A 24,987-nucleotide genomic window follows, 5' to 3' on the forward strand; every position below is an offset into this window, starting at 1 on the left:
CACTATCTCCTGAAGAGCTCTACTGAGGTCCATTGTTTCTTCTACAATAAGAAGGTCTTTACACAAAGAAGCTTTATTTTTACTGCTGTGGCTTGTTCCCATCTGGCCAGTGAGGAGCCCTTACAGCGAGCAGTGAACTTCCAGCAGTGCAGATAAACCATTAAGAAAAGTGAGAAAACAATAATCATCTGCTCTGATTTACTGCAAAAGAGAGAACTCTCAAATCCTCCCTGCTTTTCCCTGGCTGCAAAGCTGTGTCTCCTTTTCAGCCCCTCAGCCCATGCTTAGGATGAGTGAAATGAAAGACATACCACGGGACAAGGCTGATCCAGTCCAGGGGGGCCTGGTTCCCCCTTCTGTCCTTTGGCCCCTTTTCTCCCTGGTATTCCTCGTTCACCCTGTCAGCACAACAGAAATATATCAGGGGCAAGGGGAAGGAACACCTTTGCTTCATGTCTCACAGCACTTGCAGAGTCCCAGTCCTCACCCAGAGTAAGCACACTTGCAGCAGTATCCTTGCACTAGTGTGACCTCAGCTGAGTAGTGGAATCACTGTGAAAATCTTCAGTAAAGCTGGGTGGAAACATCGCAATAGATAATTTTATAGCAGATTGACTAAATGAGCAGTTTCTGCTGGAACCCAGGTTGGTATCTGACATCAAGTGGGATGGGAGCAGCAGCTTCCAGCTACTCAGCTGGGCTCCTGGCTCCACCTGGGTACCTCTTTGTTTAAAGGTCCCTGTAGCAAAACCTTTGACTTGGATCCATTTTCAAGGTCTATAAACCAAGAGCAGTGATTCTGTGCAACCTGGAGCTGTCAGGCTGCTCCATTTCCCCACAATGGTCAGGCGGGGCTGGGGTGGGGGCAGGCTTGCAAAAACCCTTCCAAGTGGGTAGGAATTAACTGCCTGTCCTGCCCTGTGCTGGGAATCTGCAAATCCTTGGGCTCCTTTCAGCAGTGGCTCCCAGGGCAAGCAGTGCTGCCTGCCAAAAAGAGCAGCCTGTCCTGCCCCACAAACATCAGTACAGCCATAACCCACTCACCTTCTCGCCTCTTTCACTTCTCTCTCCTTTCTCTCCTCTGAGACCAGGGAAACCCTGTCACCACAGTTTTTAGGTGGGAAAAAGGAAAAAAAAAAAAAAGATTTTTTAAGTTTAGTGTGTGAATGGCTCAGTTCAACATGAGCCAACTCCATCAGCCTGTCCTGATACAGTGAAGAATGACATTTGCTTCCTGTTGACTTGGTATGTCAGCAATTTCTTGGGAAAATGGAGTGCTGCACCACACCCCAATACCATTACAGATATTAGAAATTTCCATGTCACTGAATCGAATACAAATATTCTCAGTTGGAAAGGGAAGCCCTGGCAGCACCTTTGAGTGAGCAGCTCCACTGTGCAGCCCAGCAATGGGCCTGAATTCAGCCCTTTCCTACAGCCATCACTCCATGGCCACTGTGTTTAAGGGGGAGCAGTGTACACAGTGTTAGCTACAGGTTTTCCCAGCAATCTCAAGTTATGTGTGTGTTATTTGTATTTCTACCACGAATAATTAATGGTTTCCATACTCACATCCAATCCTGGCTCCCCTGGCTTTCCCTGCAGAGGTAAAAATAAAAATTAAGATGTGCTGTGTTGAGCTTGGTGTTGCAGACAAACTTAGATCCAGTTGGTTTAACGTGGTAGTGAGGGCATGGGCTCATCCAGGAGCCTCTGGCACAGGAGGCTGCTCCTTTGCCACCCACCAGGGTAGTGCTGGTCCAGCTCTGCAGTTTTGGCTGGACTCCCCCCAGCAGGATTTTACAGCTCCTACTTTAGGATTACACCCCAATGTCCCTGCTCCTCTCCCACACCCGTGATTACCTTTTCTCCTTTGGTACCAGGTAAACCAATGAGCCCTGGAGCACCTGGGAGACCCTTAAATTAAAAAGAAACAAAGCATTGGGATTGTTTCCTGTGAGACAGGTTTCTGTCAACAGCCAGAAATGAGATTTGGAAAAACAACTCACAGCAGGTCCGGTGTCACCTTGGTCCCCCTTCTCACCACTGTCACCTTTCTCTCCCTTTGCACCATCCAAACCCTGCAGAAATGAAATGGATCAGCCAAGGAGCCCTGGCAGCTCTGCCCAGGGCAGCCCTTCATGCACCCACCCCCTCCTACCCTTCTCTGGGGTGCTCACACCCACACTGCTGGTGATGTTTTGCTCTTGACCATGTACGAAAATAGCTGAAAATACAGGTTTTAAACCTTTTGGTTTGGAAACTCTGGCTCTCACCAGCCCTCAGGACTCTCTGCTGGAGGAGAAGTTTGGATTGTAAATGCTTGGAAGGAGAAATGGCTTGTTTTCCAAAATGCCAACTGCTGAACAGCGTAACCAAGGGATGTGTTGTGACAACAGTGACAAAAAACTCAGTCTCCAGAGCTGACAGGCCTTTGTGAGCCTGTAAATAATGCACTAGCAGCTGGGAAACTGGGTGACATTTAATTTATTGACTTACTTTAGGCCCCTGGATTCCTGGAGGACCCTGTGGGAAAGAGAGTGGTGCATTTGAAAAAAAACCCAGAATTTAAAAACATACTGTAAACTTTCCTTCCCAAACCATTTTTTGCTCAAGTTACAGGCTGACAATGGTAAAATACTTATTTTCAAGGCAGGTGGCAGTTTATTTTGTTCTCCAATATCAAATCAGGGGGCAGGGGAACTGAAAAGGAGCATTGTGTGTAACAAGGGACAATAAAGCTCTGCAACACAAGCTTTGGGGACTGAGAGCCCCCAGAAGCTTTGCTGAAGAAAGTGACAGGAAGCTCTGGGGGTGGCATTGTGCCAACACAGCCCTCCACACCTGGGCAGGGCTGGGACACCTCCCAGGCTGTGAATGCCACCTGAAATGCCACCAGCTTTTGAAGCATGGTCTCTCAAGGTGAATCTTGGACCCAGCAGAGGCATCCCAGCCTTCCCAATGTTCTTGACAGCTCCTTTTGGAGCATTGTAGGCACCAAACCCCTTTGATGTCTCCATCAGAAATGCTCTGTGTGTTCATCACCATCTGCATCCTCTCCCAGGGCAGCTGATGGCAGAAAACTTCATGACTTGGGTGAATTTAGGGGAATATAGACACTGTCATGGTGGGGAACAGATTTTCCATCCCACAAGATTTTATCTTTTCTCCCAGGGAACAATGTGGATTTTTGAAAAATGAGTCATAAACTCTGATGTACTCTCCTAAATGGGGTGCTTTAATTTCTCCAAAGACAGATCAGACTGTAGCACTTCCCTGATTTTTTCCCCAGATTCAAGACAGCCCACAATGATTAAACAGAGAAACCACCCTTGTCCTTGATCCCATACAATAACAAATCTGCAGGAATCACTTCCAGAGTCCTACCATAGGGCCAGGTAATCCAGGGGGTCCAGGCTCAGGTATGATCTGCAGAAGGGAATTAAACAGCACCTTAACAAGGCTGTTGGAAGTGGAAACCTCACAAAGCCCAGATTCATGATTTAATGACCAATTAATTACAACAGCAGCATCCAATATCTCAACCAGCAATACAAAATCTAAAGTACCTTTGTAGTGCTAAGTGTGTGAACTGCTCTTCCCTAAGGAATAAACCTCATTTAGACACCTGTAGAACACAGTTGGGTTTTGCTGATGGATATGGGACTGGTGGGTGCATCCTGCACCCTCAGCTTTGCCTGATCCCGTGTCATGAAAGAGACTTTATGTTGCCAAGATCTTACATGATTATTCTGCAGACATGGTGACCCAGTGTCTCCTTTTTCTCCTTTGTCTCCTTTTGGCCCTTCTGCACCCTGAAAGATAAAAATGTAACACTGACGTGGTTTATCTTCCAGGGAAGCAAATGTGAGACAAAAATAGGTTTGTCTCCCTCTAAACACCAGCCTTGGCTCAAGCCATGCTCCTGTTCTTCTCCAGGGGACTTTGAAGAAATATTTTCTCCTCCTTGATACATTCTAAATAAGCTGATAAGAAATGGAAATTCAAAGCTCCCACATCCACCAGCTCCACAGTAATGTGGTGTGGAGAGGTCATTGCTTAAATCAGACAACCCAGCCCCATTCTGAGCATTTGCAGAAATGAGTGCATTAAAGAATCAAGAGCAGAGGGACAGGGACAGCCAAAGGGACGTACCGGGGGACCTGCTGAGCCCATTTCTCCTGTTTCTCCTTTCTGCCCCGTAGTCCCCATGCTGCCCTGGTCACCCTTTGCTCCTTTGGGACCCTGCAAGTTGAGAGAATACAACATGTTTAGGAGAAAACTCTTAAAATAACCCCCCACAGCAGCCACTTCTGCCTTTCTGCTGTTTCCCTCAGCATTGCGAGCTCATGAGAACATGTTTTAACATTCAACCTCACAGATGCCAATTTTGAGGGCGCAGCAGAATTTGGCTGGGCTGCAGGAGGGGCTGCAGCCATTTGGGGCTGGGAAGGTTTACAAAAAGATTTGAGACAGCATCTGATGAACTGCTTGTGAAAGGAGCCCCGTTAGCTCGGCAGACACGGCCACGAGCAGCATGGGCACGCTCAGAGCAGAGCAGGGCTGCAGGCAGAGGGCCATCAATTGAGGGAGTCACAGCTGCCCCTGCACAGCAGAGCTCACTCCTGGCACGCTGGATTTGCTTTTCAGACACACAAGAAGCTTCCTTTTCATTTGGCTCCTGGCAAGGCCTCGCTCGATCCAGCCGTGCCTCACTCACCTTTTCACCATCCATTCCAGGTGGACCTGGCAAACCCAGCTCTCCCTGGAGGGAGACAAAGAAAGGGGAGCCCATGGTAAATTAAATTAAGGATTCATCCTGGGAAAGCATTGGGCAAGGAAATGAATTATTCACACACAACTGTTGTGGTTATGGGCTTGCCACTGCGAGGCTTACGACCAAGGAGGTGTCAGTGACCCACCAGCATCACCAGCTCATCTGAATATTGGCATAGAGACCTCAAAATGCACCAAAATCCTGTCCCATTCTATTCTTTCAAGAGATACTTTTCTACAAATGGCATTCTTCTTTCCAAGAAACAGCTGGTTGCAGGTCACAGAGTATTGTTTGTGAAGCAGGAGGACAGCAGGGCCTGGGACACAGTGCTGGGACAGTGAACAGCACACAGGGATGAGGGTGGCTCAGCACAGCCCACAGGACTGCCAGCCCCTCTCTCTTCTGCCTCCAGCCACAGACAAATGGGGCAGTCTCAGAGGAGCTGGGATTTTCTGTCAGGTGTGGAACTGGGACTGGACTTGTATCTGGGACAGCATCCTCTGGAAGAAGGCCAAAGACAAGTCAACAAAATTTTGTTTTTTGTGTGAAAGACGCTGTTTTTTCAGCCAGAGAAAGGGCTAGAAAGCACACACAGCCTCAAACTCCTCTGCAGGCACCTTCAAGTGCCTTATTTTGGCTTGGGAGACTCTTCATGGAGAGCTACTAATGACCATGTTGCTTGGCAGAGGTCAGGCTCACCTTGGGACCTGGAGTGCCTTGGGGGCCCGGTGGTCCTGGGGGACCTGGTGGACCCTGAAACAGAGCAAACAAAACAGCCTTGATGATGACTGGCATGGACATGGCACGCTGTCCTCGTGCTGTGGGGATGAGCAGCTCCCAGCCACCATCTGCCAGAGACACTCGGGTGAGTGGGACTGCCTGAGCACTGAGCTGATGCCCGAGGTGCCTCTGCCACGGGGCTGTTCATGCAGAACAGAGCACAGTGAGAGCAAGTCAGGTGTACAGCTGCAAAGACAAGGGCTAAGAGGCAAAATGCCTTTAGCTGGAGGTGGGACCCCAGTCTGATGGTCTTTTTGCATCCTGCCTGCTCCAGGCAGCCAGCCTGGGCAGCAGTGTCATGCTGAACACAGTGTCAGCCAGCCAGCAATTAAAGAGGGGAAAAATGGAGTTTGTGTGAGCACTAACAACAGGAAAACCATGCACACTTAAAGAAGTTATTTTTCCTGGGCACTGCTGGGTGCAAAGACCACAAACCACCTTGAGATGAACAAATATTTTCCAACTTGCAAATTATTTCGAGCAGCAAAATTTGTGGTCTTGCTCAGATGAAAGACAAACCAGTATCATATCCTGGAGCACCTTTCCCCATGGCTGCACACTCAAATGCTGTTACACTTTGTCACACTGGAAGCCTTTCCAGAGTCTTGTACTTGAGACAGGTCAGTGCACAAACACTGCAAACAACGAGTAAGCAGGAAAACAGCTAAGTTAGTGAGGTTCAGTGATGTGCTCCTCAGCAGTCTCTGCATGCAGAACAAGGGACAGGGTCTGGGTCCAGCAGATGAAGCCTCCAGACATTTGATGGAGCCTCTCCAACCACTGCACTCCACTCCCGAAGCTGCGTGCCACGCAGACATCTGGCAAACGGAAATTACCAGCACTTTGTGTATCCCTGCAGCCTGTTATAAAACAATTAGGAGGGTTCTCAAATATGTCTGTAATTAAGTATTTATTCTATTCAGCTTATTTCATCCTAATGAAAAGGTCAGGGCACTGTTCAGTTAAGGCTCAGGTGCCGCTCCCCTTCCTCCCACATCCCAACTGCTGCCTTCGAGCTCTGCCACCGCTTTTGCTGCTGCACCCTCAATATCCTCAGCCCTTGGATGCAATCAGCTCCTTCTTCCCTCCCAGCCAGCTCTGTGCCAAGACAGAAATCTCAGGAGGAGATGCAGGACAAGGGTGGGCACATGGTCACAATGTCACGGCGGCAGAGCTCGGCCGATTTCAGTCCTTTCCCCTGGGCTTACCTTGAGCGCATCCAGGATCCGGCCGTCATAGTCGATGACGACGGTGTCCCCCTGCTCCCCTTTCAGCCCGGGGGGACCCTGCAGACAGGGATGAATCCTGTTTAATCCTACAGCATGGAGAGCTGGCGGCTATGAAAGCAAAGACCTGACACGCAGCGTTTGGGGGTTATCACCTTACAAACACACCTTAGTCTGACAGCTGGAACTGTCAAACCTCAAAAGGCCATCAATTTGTGTAATGGAGAAGAGCATAAAAATCCTCATTTGATTACCCCTATTCCCAGCTTCCCTCGTGCAGAAAAAAGGGTCACAGAATGGTCATGAGTATAAGAAAATTGGACTTGACTGATTTCCCATGCCACCATTTAGTACCTGTGCAATCATTTGCTTAAATATGCACCATTTCTATTTTCTGACACTGAATAGATCCTGAAGCAATTCATCCACATACTATGCAGAAAGAGGTGGTGAGGAACAGTTAAGGTTGAGAAAAATACACAGCTCCCAAATGAAATCCTGAACATCCATACCCGGGGTCCAATGGAGCCAATTCCTCCCTTCTCACCAGGTTCACCCTGAAAATCCAAAATCACATTTTTTTTCAATGAGACCAAGGAAAATATAAAATATTTATCCTAAAAATACTGTACCCATCCACTTAATGCTTTAGATTAAGAAAAATTATGACACCAACAGGGGACTGCTTTTCCTAGTAGAAAATAGATTTGACTTGAGAGCGAATATATTTATCAAAAAACAGTGTTGGTGTAACAACAAGAGGAGTAAGAGGAGTCTCGTTGCAGGGGGAGTGGAGTGGCCAGCTCGGGGCTGAGCTCCCTGTATGGGCTGTGCTGCCCTCCAGCTCCTCTCCCTGCTCCAAGTGTGCCGAGCTCCATCACTTTGTACTGGTTCCACATGGCTCCCTTTGCTTCAGGCTGAGTTTTGCATGTGGAAAGTTTCAGCTGAGATGTTTAAACCATTTTCAAGGGGAAGTTTAAGGAAAAGTTCAGTGCCAAACTGTTCCTTTTTTCTTCCTCTTTTTTATTTTTCCCTCCTCCACTTCTTTTTATATTTTTTTTAATTGGAGGGTTTTAAAAAGTCATAGTACTCTTACAGTAATGACCTGAAATTCTGTTCAGGATTCAAAAGATGTCTCATTTGTCACACCCATGTTGATCCCTTTGCTGACCAAATTAAAGCTCTCTAAAAAGTAAAAAATGTATAGGAAAAAACCCTACATTCAATCAGCACTGCTAGTGTGGTTCTAGAAGAAGTTTACTAAGGTTCACCAGAGCTCACTTTCTTCCTCACTGTCTTGCCCAATAAGGGATCACGACTCTTTGATATAGAAAGTATTAGTGCATCCAGATCCTGCTGAATACAAAGCAGCTGAGGGGGTAAATAACAGCCCACAGATGCTGTCCAGGTCCCCTCAGCACCACCCAACAAACCCAGGCTGTCTAATTGTACCTCTCAGCAGCTTTGGAGGTCAGGAGGATAGGACAGCTCACAATTGCTTGGAGCTCTGAAGCAATTCCACAACCATCAATAACATGGGATCAAAATGTGACCAGAATTCTACAGTTTTTGAGGAAAAAGGCAATTCTGTGTAAAATGTGCACGTAGATGACTTACAAGCTCTTATACTGATCTCTGCTTGAACCCAGCTTTCATCAAATCACCAGGAAAAGTTCAAACACTTAATCTCACTCATTTTGTGTCAGTTTTGGCACTTTATGGGGCTTTTAGAAGGCAAAGGCCCAAAACAGCTCCTGAGCTGGAAGCCTCTGCCTCAGCAGTGTTGTGCTCAGAGTTCCAGCTTTTCCTTACCTTTAGTCCTGGGAAGCCATCTGTGCCGTTATCTCCCTTGGGACCCACACTTCCTTTTTCTCCCTGAAAACAAAGCCATTTAGACAAAAGCCATTTAGACAAATGCTGCACAGGGAGGATGGAGAAAAGATTTCTTCAGGTTATCATTTTCTTGATTTATCTTCATTTTGCATACACGAGGGAGCAGAGCTCTGCTTTCAGCTGTGAAACCCCATCACCTTGCCCTGGTGCAAATGGGGAGTTTTTGAGATAAAAGTGAAACTTTCAGAATCAGCAGTTTGGCTGCGGGTGGTGTGTTCAGCCATGAAGCTGCATAGCCCAAAACCACAGCATAGAATAATAAATTCACAATGTTTTGTGTTGGAAGGAGTCTTGAAGATCATCCAGCAGCAGCCCCCTGCCATGGCAGGGACACCTTCCACCATCCCAGGTTGCTCCAAGCCCTGTCCAGCCTGACCTTGGACACTTCCAGGATGGGGCAGCCACTGCTGCTCTGGGCAGCCTGTGCCAGGGCCTCACCACCCTCACAGTTTTTTGATCTTTTTCCATACCAGAGGAGAAATGTGTCTCATCCTGCCCCAGCTGTGCTATGGTGCCAAAAACCAGACAGCAGAAGATGCTGCCCCACACAGGTGCTAGATGGACACGGAGCAGAACGTACCTTAGGGCCCACAAGTCCCGGTTCCCCAGGGATCCCATCATCACCCTGATGGACCAAAATACAAAAAGTGAAATACACAGACTTTGCACACACTTAGTTGGTTCCAACACATCATTTTACCTCTCTGATTGTTGCACAGACACAAAACCCACTCAGGTTTGCAACCAGGGGAGAGCTGCAGCAAGGAGCACAGGAGGCTCCAGCGTGGTCCCCTGCTCCCACCCAGCCCTGCCTCTGCCTCCCCTGCTCCTGGGAAGGTGGATGAGCATCTTCCAGAATTTGCTTACAGCAGGCCCTGCCAAAGGTCTTCTCCCACCTTTAGCAGAAATGAAACATTATATTCCTTAAGGCCTTTGGGGTTCCAAAGACCTCCTGTAGCTGCCACCCATCCTCATGGACTTCATCACAAGTCACCAACACCCTCTTCCAGGAGGAGGTTTTCTGTGCTTTGTTGTTCTCCTGGAGTAAAACCATGGATGCTGGCGAGATTAGTTTTACCAGCCAGTTATGAAATGTTTAAGCCAAATTCTGGCCTGAAAAACACCCATGGCCACTCCTGTTTTGGGCCAAATCAGTAGGAGGGGAAGGCTGGGCCCTGTCAGTGCTTTGACTTCACTTAAAGGCAGTGATTTATCTACTTCTTGTGAATCTCTCACAATCTTCAGTGCCACACCCAAGCAGCATTCCCGGCCCCCAAGAGGACATTTCCCATGGGACTGCAGTGCTGCTAGGTGACAGCCATCCCAGGAATTCCAAACCCATTCCCTGGGCAGAGACCATCCTCCAGGCACCTCTTGGTTCATTGAATTATTGGAGAGAAAGGGCTCGAGACTGCTTTGCTTGGCATTTGCTGTTTTATTCTTTGTCTATTGGGCAGATGTGGCTGCAGCTTCTGGCCTGCTTGTGGAAATGAAAGCCAGGCTGCAGGCACAGCCATGCCCAGCCCCAGGATCCTGTGGGGGGGAAACTGAGGAAACACAGGGTTGGTGTGGACAGCCACAACCACAGCTTCTACACCAGTCTCTGGCAATGGTTTCCCTAGCCAAGCACAGAGCAAAGCAAAGGGAAAAAAATTAAATAAAAAAAAAAATTTAAATCACCATTTTTACCTTTTTCCCCTGGACACCAGGCTCACCCTTCAACAGCAACATCAACAGAATAGAAAGAAATTTAGGGACATGACAGAAAATAAGGCAAATTATGTGGATAACAAAAATTAATTGTAAAATTAAAATATTTGGCTTGTGCTAATCATATTAATCCCCCCCAAATGCAAGAAAGCACACTCCCACAGCACAGCAAATTGCAGCCCCCTGCAGAACCCTCCAGCCCCATTTCCAGATTTGAGCATGGGCAGTGGATGTGATATTGAGGCAGTGACACATTCAGACATTTACACCCCAAGTCAATACCTTGGAATTTCATTGCATTGGAATCTCAATGGGTTTCAATGCTTATTTTCATCCTCACCCCTCTTATGCAGCATTATTTCAAGAATTCATGTTAAAATTAGACAGATTATTACCCACCTTTGGTCCTGGAGGTCCTCTGGCACCCTGTTGAATATAAGAGTGATCAGTTTACTTCTTTGACAACAGAGTAAAACAGGATAAAAACATTTTTAAGAATATTTTAATTCCAAGAAAAAAAAAAAATAAATAGATGTCAACTGCTCATCTTCCCTTACAAATAGAGCTGTATTTGTTCTCTGTGCTCCCAGTAAATAATATCCTTCTTATGGTTCATGTATTTGATGTATAATAAACACTTTTTTATCCAATATAAACCTTAGCAATTTGGAGTTACAATGCCAGGTGGCTTCAGAGGGACAGGAGTCAGGGTACAGGAACACCACATCCCTCCAGAAGAGCCAAAGGGACACAAAACTGGCCTCTTTTCTCCCCAGGGCACAGGTAGCCCTGGACAAACATCCATTTTAGGGCACCTCCAATTCCATGAGGGGTTTTTATCCTCCATAAGCAGTGACACAAACCCCCTTGCTGCAGTGGGGATGAGGGGCACACACAGATGCTTCTGGACAATACTGACCATGACTCCATCCTCTCCTGGCTCGCCTTTGAAACCCTGCAAAAAACAAAAACACCAACATTGAAGCTATTACCTCTCATTCTCCAAAATGCTCAGCAATAATTAGAATGTTCCACTGTCTTATTCTTTAGCCTATTTTTTTACTAAATAAATTGCCAGTGGTCTTCAGATTTGCAACAGGACATCCAAAGGGTATGAAATGGGGAGATCTCCTGGCTCTGTGAGTTACAACCAGCACCTGCAAATACACACGCCAGGTCCAGCTCTTTGCTCCAAAACGTGAGCTGGAAGGTCCCCTCCTGCTCCTTCCCCCACACCCCAAGGCTTTGCTCCCTGAGCAGCCTCTGGAGCCCAGCTGTGGCTCAGGCTGGGGACTCGGTGGTGGTGGCAGCACTGGGGAAGGGGACACCCTTCACCCTGCTGTCCCTCGTGGGTGGGAGCTGCCTGGTCCGTGCTCGCTGCGCATCTCCCGTCCTTACAGGGGAGCCTGGAGGTCCTCTGGGGCCATCCTTTCCCGTGTCACCAGGAGGCCCCCGGGCACCTGGGGGTCCTGGCGGACCAGGGGGGCCCATGGCTCCATCTCGACCTTGATCACCCTGGAAGAAGTTCACACAGACATGGTGAGACGAAGCAGTGTTGGCAAGGGGTGGTCTCAGGGTGTCCACAACACATGCACTGCATCCCTGGGCCACAGCACCCTGGTCTTTGCGGTCCCAGGGAAATTTAACTGCACCTTCCAACTGTTTGACTTCCAGCTTTCCCAACTGCAGCTGGGAAAGATGAAAGTGAGCCAATTTATGCCATTTGGGTTTGGTTCCTCAACCAGGATTGTGCTTGACAATGAGATTTAATCTGTTTAAGCTTTATCCAGTGATTGCCTGCATAGAATCACCAACCCAACAGCACCCAGAGCAGCCCAGGCTCACAACATGCTGGCAGGGAGCATGCACACACTGCCATGGCTCAGTGCACCACACCAGAAAACCACACAAAAAAGTGGCAGTGCTTAAATTCATCCTCTACAGACAGCCACGGTCACACATGAACCTCCTGACCCGCTCGCACCCTGCAGATTTTGGGTGCAGAGAACTGGCTCTGTCCCTGTGGGTCCGGTGGGTGCCATTCCCAAGGGGACCATCCTGTGGGGCTGGGAATCAGCTCCTGGCCCCCCACCAGCCAGCCCAGCCCAGCCCAGCCCCGGGGCCCAGCCCGGCCCATCCATGTGGTTGCACAATGGGAAGGGTGGCTCGTAAATCTTTTAACAACATCTGGGAGAGTCACCACCAGGCAGTCAGAGGGCTGGCTTTAATATGTGGTCCACCCTCAAATCAGGGACAAGTGTGGGATTTTTCACAAGTCCTTAAGTGACTTAGCAGCACAAGTCCCATGGCCTTTCAACAAGATCTGGGCTCCTAAATCACTTGCATCCTTTTTTAAAAACCCAATTGCAAATGCTGAACACTGCAACCAATTATGTCAAGTTGAGTCTCACACTGAATTTTTCCTAATTACAATATCCCATTTAGAGTTCAAGGATTTAGATTATTCTAGTTTTGATGCATTTTCTTTTACAATACCAACACTGTTTATATCAAATTTGCAGGACTTTGCTGGTTGATTCCCAAATCTCAAAAAGAACCAAATGCTAAAACCCATTAGTTTTATGCCCCTTTACTTTGACAATGCCTACCCCCCTAAATTCCAGTGGGATTTCAGTGAATATTCCCAATAAGCATCTCTAAACACAGCCATGGTTGTTGCAATTTAAAATAGCAACAGTCAGCCAGAAAGAGAAAGCAAAAGCAGCTCAGTCACAGCAAACCAGGGGCAGCAGGTTTGGTGTCTACCTTGAGCACTCGCCGGCTAAAGACAAGCTGATCATTAGCCAGAAATCCATGATTGAGGTGGGGAAAAACCATCTACATCCAGGCAGAAGAAGAAAGAGCAGCAGTTGAAGAGGAAAGCACAGCAGAAGAGTGAGTTTTAAAGGCTGTAGCAATATATAATTTTTTTTTTCTTTTCTTTTTTTAATATCTAGTTGATACATTAGAAAGTAATGGTCTAGGTAGCCAACACTGGGGTTTAAGGTTCTGGGTACACTGGATCTTTGTAACAGGACACAGACTGAGGGAAACAATTATTTTTTCACTAGTTTACTGCACAATAGGACATTCAAAGCATCTGGGGCAAGGGTTCCCCTACTGCAGAATAAAGAGTATTATTCCAGTAAACCCCATAGGGGATGATATATCCCAGCATTTCCCTGAGACCAAATGCTGTATTTGTTTTCAGAGGCTCAAATGAATACTGATGTATTCCCAGCCTGCAAATTACAGATAAATCTCCCAGATTTATATGATGCAAAAACAATGTATTTAGACTGTATCAGTAGTCATTGCTATTGTGTTTTAGCCTTTCTACTCCTCTGTCTAGGGAGAAGCAGGAAGACATTTCCTTTCTCAGGACACCATGTGCATCTCCCTTTCCCCCATCCACCATCCATAGGAGAATCAAGAATGTGGAGTGAAGCCACAAGAAGCATAGCAAAGCCTCCAGGAGGGGTTTTGGAGGTTTCTGGGGAACAAACCTATTTTCCAAATTGCCAAAGAGCTTTTAAACCTTGCACACCAATAACAGATAACCCCAAACCTCAGTTCTGGGGGGAATAGTGCACTGGCAAGGCCACCTCCTGCCCAGCCTCCCAGTACAGATATTTTAACACCATCATGTCAAGAAGAGAGGGGAAAAGTAAAGTCAGAAAAAACAAATCAACCTGAGAAAATAAGCCCCTGTTTCAAGAATTTTTTTCAAGATGTAGAGAGGGGCTTTAGGCTCAACACTCAGTTAAACACAGCTACTTTTGGGAGGAACAGCACTGAAATACTGAGAAATCAAAATTAATGAGGACACAGAACCCTTGCACATAACCAGGTCCTCCAAATACTACAGAAACCACCAAAAAGACTCTACTGAGAGCAAAGGGTTTTATGGTAGACAGAAGGGACACAGTTCTGTGGCACATTATGTGCATAAAGTACAAAAGAACATAAAGTGGGATTTTCATAAAACCCCATAAAGCAAAACAGGAACTGAATTTTTTTTTTTGTCCCTCAGACTGGTGAGCATCATCCAAATAAGCACATTCCAAGCCCAGCCCTATCTGTTTTAATGGAAAAAGCAATTTGCATTTGCTCCGTGGCCAAACACACCATATCCACTAAATCCAGCCATCACACGTTTAATTTTAAACAGCTTTTACAGATTTTACAGATGGGCCCATGAGAGGTGAACAGCCCTGAGGGATATGAAATAGAGAGATACCATCCCTGGTTCAGGAAACATCCAGGCTGTAGAGAGCCAGGCTCCAGAAGGGTCAAGTGTGATGGAGTAACATATTCCTGCTCCACAATTCCCAGAGCATCAGGTTGCAAGGCACTGAGCTAACAGGCCATTGGGTCTGATCCCATCTAGCAATGGAATATTGGAGCACAGAAACCTTGAACACTGGTCATTTCCAGCTTTAGACTCCTCAACGTAGCCATTTCAACGTAACACTCCAAAGTCAGCAAATAATAAAATAAAAGTATCCATAGGTGTCTGTGGACTGTCACAGGGAGCTCTGCAGGACGCTTCCTGTGCTGAGTTTTTATCTGCAGTGTGAGCTTGGCCAGCAGTCATAACCTTGCAGAAAATAAGGGAGCAAAAGCTCCTTTTGTCTGCACGGAGCTGCAGGGCTGGTTCAGCCAGGCCAGTGTTTGCCCCCCAGCAGCTCCAGATGCAGGAGAGGCTGGAGCCATCTCCATCAGCTCTGGCCATGGGCAGCCCTGTGCCACGGGGGCCACTGCAGACAGAGCAGTTCTCCCACCAGCTGAAGCTGATTTTCCCCCTCTGGAGAGCAAGGCTGGTGCTGCTGCCACAGGCACTGGCCCAGATGTGCAGGGATTCCTCAGCCCCACCATTTGTCTAAACATCTCATCTGTCAGTACAAGCAAGATCACCCAGCAAAGTTCATCAGTCCAGAGCAGCTGGCCCAGTGCCAGCTCAGGAGCAAGTCAGGATTACAAAACCAGTCTTTTCCAGGGGTGCAGCAATGTATCTGATTGTGAGAGAGAAGCACAGGCACAAATATCAGGGCACAGCTGTCCCAACCTTGGCAGCATCCTGCTTCAACTCGATCCTCCCAAGAGCAGAGGGGACCTGTTATTGATTTCTCCCTGTAAATACACTTCCATGCATTCTGTCAGTACATTTGGGCACATTTACTCCCCATCCTGAGCAGGTGAGGCTGCACAGCATCCTTCCTCATGCTGCTAACAACAAGGAGCATTCAGTGATGAGGACAACCCAAGGTCATTTCCTTCCTCAGCTTTCCAAAACCACCCTCCAGCATCTGCCACCAGGCACACTCCAACATGTAATAATCTCTGGTTTTGTCCACGCTGCTGGCAGGTGTTTATTACAGAAAGAGAAGCAGTGCAGACATGAGCAGATTCAGTAGCTAGTCTTTAATTGCCATTACCTCACTCCCACCACAGACAGTCCCTCTAAAGCCACCCCAAGGATTATTCTCTTATAATCCATCATTGCTAATGAGAGTGTTTCAGTGCTCACTGACACACTCTGTCCTCATTCCATCGCCCTTGGACATGACCATTTGCAAGGAAGAGGGCACTGGATACAGTCCTAGTTATTTATCTTCCCATTGATGCAGTCAGCTTTATTGACACATCTTTCAAAATCAGCTAAACAAAGCCACCACTGAAACTTGAGGAATAAGATAGATTAAATTAAGAAATAAAAAGTAATCTAGACCAGATGATATTAAGAAGTTTTGCCTCCTATTCACAACCCTGAGTGTCTGGAGACATAAAGGGAGCTATTTTCAAAGTCAGGCACCTGTTTTTAAGTCTACTTGTGTATGGTTCTGCCAGGCTTTTCTCTCTCTTTTCTCCCAAATTTTTTTGAGCCTTTTTCTCACTGTTCTACAAAAGGTCATAAATAAATAAAAAACTGAAGCAACATCTTGACAAATGCAGATCAGGACAAAATATGCCCCCAAAACCCAGCACATTTTTCTTGATAGATGAAAAGGAAGGACAAGTGTTACCTTGAGAACTGGTACCTTCCCTGCAGGTCCAGACAGAGCCTGTCCCAGAGCATCCCCTGCAGCAGGAGGTGATTCCACAGCACCTGGCAGCACGGAGCCTTTGGAGCCTGAGCAGCCCCTCCTCAGCATTCCCGATCTGCCATCCCCAAAAGTCACCCACAGCCCTGGCCAAGAAGTGCAAGCTCATGTCCCTGTGCTGCTGAATCTCCTCTTAAAGCCTGTTCTGAGGACGTGGGTGGGCCCTCAGGCAAAGCGAGGTCTTACACCGAGCCCCTCCTTCACCACCCAGGCCAGGAATCTATCTGAGAAATTTTAGGGGCTCTCTGAGCCCCGGGGTGACATTTCCAAACACACCCAAGGCGGCTGGGAGCTGCTTCAGAATATGACACCAACTTCACAGAGTGATTTTACAACCTCCAGGGGAAAAGAGAAAAATGTCTTTGAAGCATCTCTACTCAACATTAACCACTGAGGTCCAGGTTATGTTTCCAGCAATGACATCTAACCCAGGTCAGCCAACTCTTGAGTGCCAGCTCCAAATCCAGCCTCCTACAGTGACAGGTACTCCAGGATCCCAACACATCCCCACCATGGGGTTTCCAGCAGGTGCCCATAATCCACAGACAGCCACACCTCAGAAATAACCTCTGCAAGAGAGCCCACACCTCCCATCTCATCCCCTACATGGGCCATATCCCTCTTGTGTCTTGTGGAGACCTATCCTGATTTACCTCAGTAAATCTGAACTTCATGTAGCTCCATGAGAGGAAATGTCATGAAATTCCATTAATTTCTGTATGCTACAGCCAAATGAGTTTCCCCCTCATCATACAGTTACTTTAAATCCTTTCTTTTCAAAGGCAGCCTGGGTATCATCTGGATGTCCTCCTGCTCCCAGATGGGGAGCTCAGCAAGGGAGGAGGAATGTAGGAATGTTCCATCCTGAACAACTCTGTGCTGGACCTCTCCTCGGGACACCAGACCCTACCCCACATACTGGTGCTCTAATGCCAACAAATAAAGAGCACAGCCCCAAGAGAAACTTCAAGAGAAACACGGAGTTTGTCCCTGACACTGGAAGAAGAAATCAGGGGTGAGAAGGTTCAGTAGAAGCAAAACCCTCCATGAGGTACCCAAAGATCTTCAACTCCTTTTTCCTTGTGGCCAAAGTTAGGAAAACCACCACCACAAAGAGCTCCAGAGGCAAAATTGAATATTTCCACAATTATTACCATACTGTTTGCAGCAAGGCTTTGTTTTGTGCAGTGACTAAATCCAACCAGATTTTAGAATAAATCAGTGTACTGTGTCACTACTTACCCTTGGGCCAATGTCTCCTGCTTCCCCCTGCAAACCAGGAAAACAGCAAAGGGTCAGAGTTCAAATCTCAGCCCTGAAGGACTGAGCACAGGGTCAGCTGGACATGGGTACAGCACACAAGGGAAGAAGCAAGAGTTCTATTGTTTAATGTATTTGAAATGAGGGAGGAGAAGGTTTTGAGACAACACAATAGGGAAAGATTATGCCCTGGCAGGCAATGAAGCAGATAATAAATCAGAAATAGCAGTTTGTTTCCAACTCTAAGGCTCTCCTAGCAACTGCTTATGTCCTTCACATGTGAAAACTAACTTCACTTTCAGTAATGACCTCCTTTGGCTCCTCTGATTGCACGGGTGTCATGCAAACAGAGCGATGGAGCCCAGATCTCTTGGAGGAATGGAGAGTTTTATATTCTCATCACCCTTAGTGGCTTACCAGAACCCTATAGCACAGATGAGTTTTAAGACCACACTTGTCCGCCCACCTTTTTTGCAAATTTTTCCTGCCCTCCTCTTCCTGGAGCTTTTCCAAGAGCAATGTGAGAACCCACTCTAACAGCTGGGTTATTGGGGCAACCTGAACTTGAAAGAATTACAGCAACAGGAGGATATACAGGAACTGCTTCCCCAAATCCACATGTTAATGCAGCCTTTACCTTTTCCCCTTTTGGTCCTGGAGGTCCCTGGAAACACATAAGAAGAATCCAAATTAAGGAACAGCAGAATCACCAATGCATATGACATTAAAACCAAGGAAATCACATTCATCAATTCACAAACCTGAGTCACATTCTCTATTATTTTAAAGAATATATGCTACTATTTTAAGTTGTGCAGTTCTTGAATGAACATCACTTTACCAAAAAGCACCCAGGAGGTCCTGCCTGCTCCTGCCAGGAGAGAGTATGGAGAAGGACCAGAGCAAGGCAGGCAGTGTGACAGCAGCTTGCCACCACGTGACTCTAAGTAGATGCAAAAGATATCTTGAGGTATTAAATCACTTCGAGAAAAAGCACACGCTCACTGTATCATTACAACAATTATACATCTGTTTGAAATAAACAAGGACGGGCTGCTTTCTTTGGCCTGTTGGCTGAAGGCATCGTTCATGTCCCCTCTGTCTGTGGGACAGGCAGAGCACTGCAGCCCCAGAGAGAGCCCGAGAGCAGCACTTTGATGTGTCTGCTCTGCATTTGCCTTCCAGCACAGCAAAGTACCAAAGCCTGGTGCCAATGCACCGTGTGTGCTGGAGTGGGACCCGTGGGGGAAGGTCAGCAGAGAGGCCAGCAGCAGCAGCAGCAGCTGCATCCCCATGCAGCCTGCCTCCCACTGCTTTTCTCTGAGCAAGGCTGCTGGCCCCTTACTCTCATGGCAGACATCATGAGCAGTCTGTTTGGAGTCTGGCTGTGTGATGAGTTTGCTCTGTCACTGAGATTTTCCCTGCCTGTCACTCGGGGTCTCACTCCTGCCCTGCAGTGGCACCCCAGCCTGGGGGTGCAGGGCTGTGCTCTGGGGTCTGACTGCACTCCCAGCATGAGGTTTTGCTAATGAAACCAAGCCCTTCCTTCTTTTCTTGTCTAATGCTTTATTTCTAGATTTTATTCACATCTGCTATCCTCAGGGTTGAGATAAAAAACAACCACAGCAATGTATGGCTATAACAGCACACTCCCTAACTGGATGGAAATAAGTGTCTGGAGTAGCTTTTCAATTGCAAAGAATGAATGACTTTTACCCACTTTGAAATCCCACTTGGTTGAGGACCAGAATTTAAAAAGATTTCATATGGGCCCTCTAGTGAAGGTGGTGGAAGAAAATGGGGTTTGGAGACAAAATATGGAGCTGTGACCTTCTGTAGGAACCATTTGGTGGAAGGAATCAGAGCTGGCTAGGGTTCAATTAGCATAAAAATAAAAAAAGCCTGCATTTCTGTAAAACAAGTAAGAAAAGAATGAAGCACCTGAATATCCAAAGGGCTTCCAAGCTAAAATGAAGTCAAGAAAACAGCTCATAAATTAATCCGGTCTGTTCCAAAAAGTATTTCATGGACACTGGGCACCCTCAAGCAGTTCCCAGCTCAGGTCCTTCGGAGGAAAATGGAACCTGCTTTGGGATCAATTATTTTTATGGTATCACTCTGTAGTGCCAGAAGCACACAACCAAGATCACTGACTTTGCTCTTCCAATGTGCTACTGGAGCTTGTTCCCCAAATTTGGCCTGATGCCATCTGCAGTCTGTGCTCGCCCAGCAGGCGCAGGAGGGGAAGACGCAGCTGAGATGAGCTGACAGGTAAAGAAAAGTTCACCTCCAGCTCTGCTGGCCAGCCCTGGCTCAGAATTTAAACTTGCATGGAATCATTTTCCCAAGTACAATTGTTCCTCCTAAACAGTTATATATGTAGCACTAAATGAGTAATAGTTGAGATATTGCCTATTTATTGTGGAGCAGCATGAACAGAGACATGCTATATCTGGCACTTAGTGCTACTTACTGGTTTGCCATCCAAGCCAAGAGGCCCCTGAAAAAGGAAGGAAAATAGAGTATTATTAAAAAAAAAAAATTCAAACAGCATTATCAAGGCATGCTCTGAAAGAGACTCTACTTACTTAATTTTTGGCTATGATTCTATGATTTACCTACTCCTCCATCCATGCAATTCAGCAGGAAGGTTTCACAGAGGTACAGTAAGAGGCATCAATTTGCAGAGTATGAAGGAGGGTGAAAGGAAGCGACAGGATTAGTGACAGGGGTAAGGTGACACTGCTCTGGCACTTCACCTGGGACTCCCTGAGGTGTTGAAAGTCAAAAACAGCAGCAGTAAAACATGCCTGATTTGGTTAAACTGAGCAGATCCATGAGTGATTCGCATCAACCTTGGATCTGAACCATTTTTCCTAAAGCACTCAGTTATCCCAGTTCTTCCTCAGGTCTCCTGCTTCTAGGGTTGCTGCACCAACATGGAAAATGGTGAATTCCCCAGCATTTCTGGCACTTAAGCCCTTAATTACTACCAAACCACTGAATGTGTTGGGCCAAAGGAAACATTGCTTTTGATAAGGGATGTGGGGAGGGAGGAAGCACAGCTGCTGTGAGGCCAAAGCTGCCCCTGTCATCAGCTGGAGCTGGCACTTTTGGAGACAGTGACACACACCAGTTACTGTAAATCCACTGCCCGTGGCAAATGCAAGGGTTCCACCTGCAAAGTTGCACCTTGGGACCAGCTCTGCTCCCTCTTACACCTGCCCTGCACAGCCACACGTGTGGAACATGCACATCCTCCTCCCAGCATGCTGGGATGAAACATCTCCCACTTACAGCCCTGTGAACCATGGGGATCTACCAAAGCTAAAGGGGTTTGGGCTGTGGTACAGTGCTAAAGCACCAAAGTTCTCTGTATTTCTTAGGGAACTGATTGAATTAGTATTTTTTAGTTTATCTTATACCTGTGATAGGGAAATTGAGCAAAAGAGGCAAAGGGGGGTAAGAGGAGGCCAGTGGTGCATTAAAAAGAGCATCCTTGCAGGTCACAGCCATTGATAAAGAATAAATAGCCATTGATAAGGAATAAATCAGTCTGCAATGGCTATGCTGATGGGGCCTGGAATATGAAACTCTGGGGAACAAAACTCTATTAGGAAAAAGAGGTAAATCCAGATGACCTGGGCAGATCATCAGCAGCTGGGTTACAAGGGCAGGGGGACCTGTGTAAAAGAAGCTCACTTGAAAATAAACAAGGATGTCTTTACACACATAAGATCTCTGAAGTGATCAAGCACAGGTTATATTCCTCATGTGATGTGTACTTTTTTCTTATAAGGAACCATCAGTACTCAACAGCCACAAAGTGCTCATGAAAAATATACATAAAGAAGTTGTGTCTGTTAATGCAAAGGCTTGCAGGTCACCACCAAACTACCCTGACACCTCCTCCATACTTCATCTCAACTCAATTCTTTCAATTCTAAAAGCTGGAAATGGCATTGGGTTCATAGAGCTTCTTTCCTGAAGCTATGATTTTTGAGGCAATTAATCTGAAGCTCCTGATGCAACTCCCTAACTTTCAGAGGATCAGACATGGGATCTGAGCACAGAACTGGCAGCACATTCAACTTCTCAGAGGAGTAGAAGTCCCACAATTATTATTTTTTTCAAATATAAAATGCCAGTTCTTCAGCTTTTAGCTATTCTTGTATCAGTCCACAAAGAGACGTCCAGAAGCAGAAACAATGGCCTATTCAGAAGATGTTTGAGGGAAAGCATTTAATGCTTGGGAGAAACAATATCCATCAGGGTTCCAAAGGGGCTCTTGGCCAGCCACAGCACTGAATGGACAAGACTAACACAGACTTTTAAATGTCTTGTTAGTCTGGGCCAGAGATTTAATGGACTCTGCTCTACCTGCCCAGCCAAATGTCTGTGAGCAAGGCAGGGTTCCCAAGAGCAGCCAGGAGATTTCATGGGTACAGCAGAGAGAACATCTGAAATCTGGGCTGCCCGACTTGGCTGCCTGCAAATCTCAGGAGTTCACATGTGTTGAGATTGTTATTGTCTTTTATTTGAGTTCTCCTCCATGTCATTTTAATTAAAGATTAAGCAATCTCTAATTTATTTGATAAACAAGGAATGGGGAAACAAGTAACCCTATATTCCCCCACTAAAAATCAATCTCTATAGAAGTTTTCACTTTGAGAGGACAAAAAAAAATTACTTCTGCTTAACGAACCAGGAAAAGTGTATGAAAAGGAGAGTTTTGTCCTTGGACATCCCAAGTGATAGAAAGCATTGCAGTGGCTTTAGGCTCTTCTTTCTGCCCAGGGAGCAATTTCACTTGTGCCTTCACTCACTCTTGATCTAAATCAAACACAGTGATCACAATTCAGATAATTCATTACTCACTTAATCAAGAGGGGATGAACTTTCTGCCTAGGACAAACCTAATGCTTCAAAACAAGATAGAGGGAAAATTCAACCAATTTCCCCCAAAACATAGTTCTGACTAAAACCATCACTGCACTGGCTAAGTGGGACAAAATGCTTCAAGGAAGAGCACACTGCTGGTGTCCCAGACGACCCTGGACACCCCTTCCAGCTGGTAACCAGCTCACATCTCATTTTCTGACCACACACCAGATGTGTTCAGTGCCTGGTCAAACCAGCTCTGTGGGATACCCTCCTCATTAGAAAAGAAAAATTGTTGCTGTCAGTTTTGCAAAGAAAATACATCTGCAGCATCTGTCTGGAGCCCTCAAGCTGCTGGAGCAGGAGGAACTGGATTAGTGGGGAGAGCTGGTGACACGGAGCAGAGGTGAGTGATAATTGCAATTTCACACCTTGGTTTCATCCTTCACAAAGAGTAACATAGGCACAGGTGTCCCTGTAGGAATAATGATCCATGGTGATCCAATGGTGCATGCCCCTTTGCCATCACCGGGTGAGGACATAACTTATAAATCTAATATATTTCATGGTACACATTGATGATCTATTATTTAATGATACATAATTATACCTTGATGCTGAGAATGCAGACATGGGTCAGATAAGATGTTGAAGCTTGAGCAGAGCTTGTTACTATATCACATAATCTCGATGCATGCCATGGTTTTGACCCACATTTCAACTTCAGAGCAAGGGGCTACATTTTAAAACAAATTCTGATGTATTTTTCATTTTGTTTCACAGCAAAAGCTCGCAAGTCTTGAGACACAGCACCAAAATGCCACCTCTCACTGCAAAAATGAGATTCACCCATTACTGAGGTCAGCTGAAGGCTTGAGAACCATTTTGAGCTCACCCAAAAGGGATGATGTGGAGTTTGCAAGCTCTGGGTCACATACAAAAGCTCTTCCAAGAAATAACAGGCATTTCCCACGTACATCACTCACCTCTGGCTCAGAGCAAGCCCAGGTGCCAGCCTGGCTACCTGGCCCTCTGCCATCCCCTCCAGTGCCCTCACTGCTGCTGGCAGGGATGGGCTTGCTCTTAAAGCATCACAGGAATTTTAGGGGGGGAAATACATAGTGAAAGCAAAGCCAGAGATTATTAAAAGGACAATCTTTCTGAGTTGGGAAATCTTCTCTGATGGTTATTTTTAATGTTTCCTGCTCTGCTAAAAATTAGCACAGGGTTCGGAAGGAACCCTGCAGTCAAATTTTGACAAATTCAAAGGGCTGCTTTTCCATCTCTGGCTCTGTGGTTTCAAAAAAGGGTAGAATCTTATATTTCAAGGAATGAACAAAAGAGCATGACAATATTTTAGCATCCCTGCAAAGGGCCCTGGGTCAGCTGCAGCACAGGCAGGGAGCAGGGACCATCCCTTCCTATAGGCCATGCTGTAAATCCTCACAGTGTCTGCTGGCCATGTGGTTCCTCAGCACATTTTTGTGTGAGAAGAAAGCTCTGGCAAAAGCTGTGGCCAAGCACGCCCTGCCAGGCCTGTCACAAGGAAAGTGGAGGAAGGCAGCCAGGTTGCTGTGGCTGCTCCCAGCTTCCCAGCTGAAAGGAAAAGGAAGAAAAGGGACTGAGAAACAAAAAATGAACTGTGAGTCCTCTAAATAGCAGCTGAGAATCGCTGGCACTAACTGTGAATAAACTGAGTCCAAGAGACTTGCTCTGGGATGTCACCTCATCCCCAGTTACTGCTGCTCCTCCTCCCTCCCCGAAGTCCTCAGTGCAGAAGGATCAGAAACTCTTATAAAATCACAAATTTCTACTCCATACAATACTACTGTTGATGCACTAATAATATGTCCTTTCAAATGCATTTAAATGTATGCATTTAAATACAATAATAATAATTTAATAAGTTTAAGTACAACAATAATAATGATTTAATTTATTATATTTTGTTTATTTTTATCATCACTATTTATAATGCTAAATTAGTTTATTACTACATTTAAAAAATTGTGAAGAATATGAAATTGGTCACACAAGGAATTACCCCAAGCACACACCATTCCCTGCTGGGAGCCTAGAAGTGTCCTGGGCAGGAGGTTCCTCCTTCATCAGCTCTGACTTCTGGGTCCCTGGTGTGAGACCCCAAAATCATATCAGTCTGCAACACTGGAAACATTCCTACCAGGAGCTGTCATGTTTATGCATTAAGATCATTTATATCACAACAGTTTCATGTTTAGCTTTATATATAGCATAGAGGGCCTCACTGCAGTGGGATGAAGTTGCTACACATGGGAACAGCACTGCACTTAAAAATAAATATTATTTTTTAAGCAATGAACATGATTATAGACAA

At 46.3% G+C, this 24,987-nt stretch overlaps 1 protein-coding gene across 1 annotated transcript in view; it reads right to left on the reverse strand.

Moving 5' to 3' along the window:
• Window positions 1-24,987, reverse strand: part of COL23A1 (collagen type XXIII alpha 1 chain) — a 182,753-nt gene that overhangs the window by 12,794 nt on the left and 144,972 nt on the right. Inside the window, exons 6-27 of the mRNA XM_085591321.1 lie at window positions 20,224-20,250; window positions 18,388-18,414; window positions 17,733-17,759; window positions 11,785-11,901; window positions 11,306-11,341; window positions 10,786-10,812; window positions 10,366-10,392; window positions 9,257-9,301; window positions 8,596-8,658; window positions 7,296-7,340; window positions 6,766-6,843; window positions 5,477-5,530; window positions 4,721-4,765; window positions 4,156-4,245; window positions 3,744-3,815; window positions 3,388-3,429; window positions 2,500-2,526; window positions 2,010-2,081; window positions 1,864-1,917; window positions 1,573-1,599; window positions 1,045-1,098; window positions 312-398 (exon numbers count right to left, since the gene is read on the reverse strand). Of these exons, the coding sequence (XP_085447447.1) occupies window positions 312-398; window positions 1,045-1,098; window positions 1,573-1,599; window positions 1,864-1,917; window positions 2,010-2,081; window positions 2,500-2,526; window positions 3,388-3,429; window positions 3,744-3,815; window positions 4,156-4,245; window positions 4,721-4,765; window positions 5,477-5,530; window positions 6,766-6,843; window positions 7,296-7,340; window positions 8,596-8,658; window positions 9,257-9,301; window positions 10,366-10,392; window positions 10,786-10,812; window positions 11,306-11,341; window positions 11,785-11,901; window positions 17,733-17,759; window positions 18,388-18,414; window positions 20,224-20,250 (1,143 nt within the window). The remainder of the gene's footprint in view (window positions 1-311; window positions 399-1,044; window positions 1,099-1,572; window positions 1,600-1,863; window positions 1,918-2,009; window positions 2,082-2,499; window positions 2,527-3,387; window positions 3,430-3,743; window positions 3,816-4,155; window positions 4,246-4,720; window positions 4,766-5,476; window positions 5,531-6,765; window positions 6,844-7,295; window positions 7,341-8,595; window positions 8,659-9,256; window positions 9,302-10,365; window positions 10,393-10,785; window positions 10,813-11,305; window positions 11,342-11,784; window positions 11,902-17,732; window positions 17,760-18,387; window positions 18,415-20,223; window positions 20,251-24,987) is intronic.

This window comes from Lonchura striata, chromosome 13 (assembly GCF_050655825.1).
Source record: "Lonchura striata isolate lonStrDom1 chromosome 13, ASM5065582v1, whole genome shotgun sequence".
In the NCBI taxonomy this organism is placed as follows: domain Eukaryota; kingdom Metazoa; phylum Chordata; class Aves; order Passeriformes; family Estrildidae; genus Lonchura; species Lonchura striata.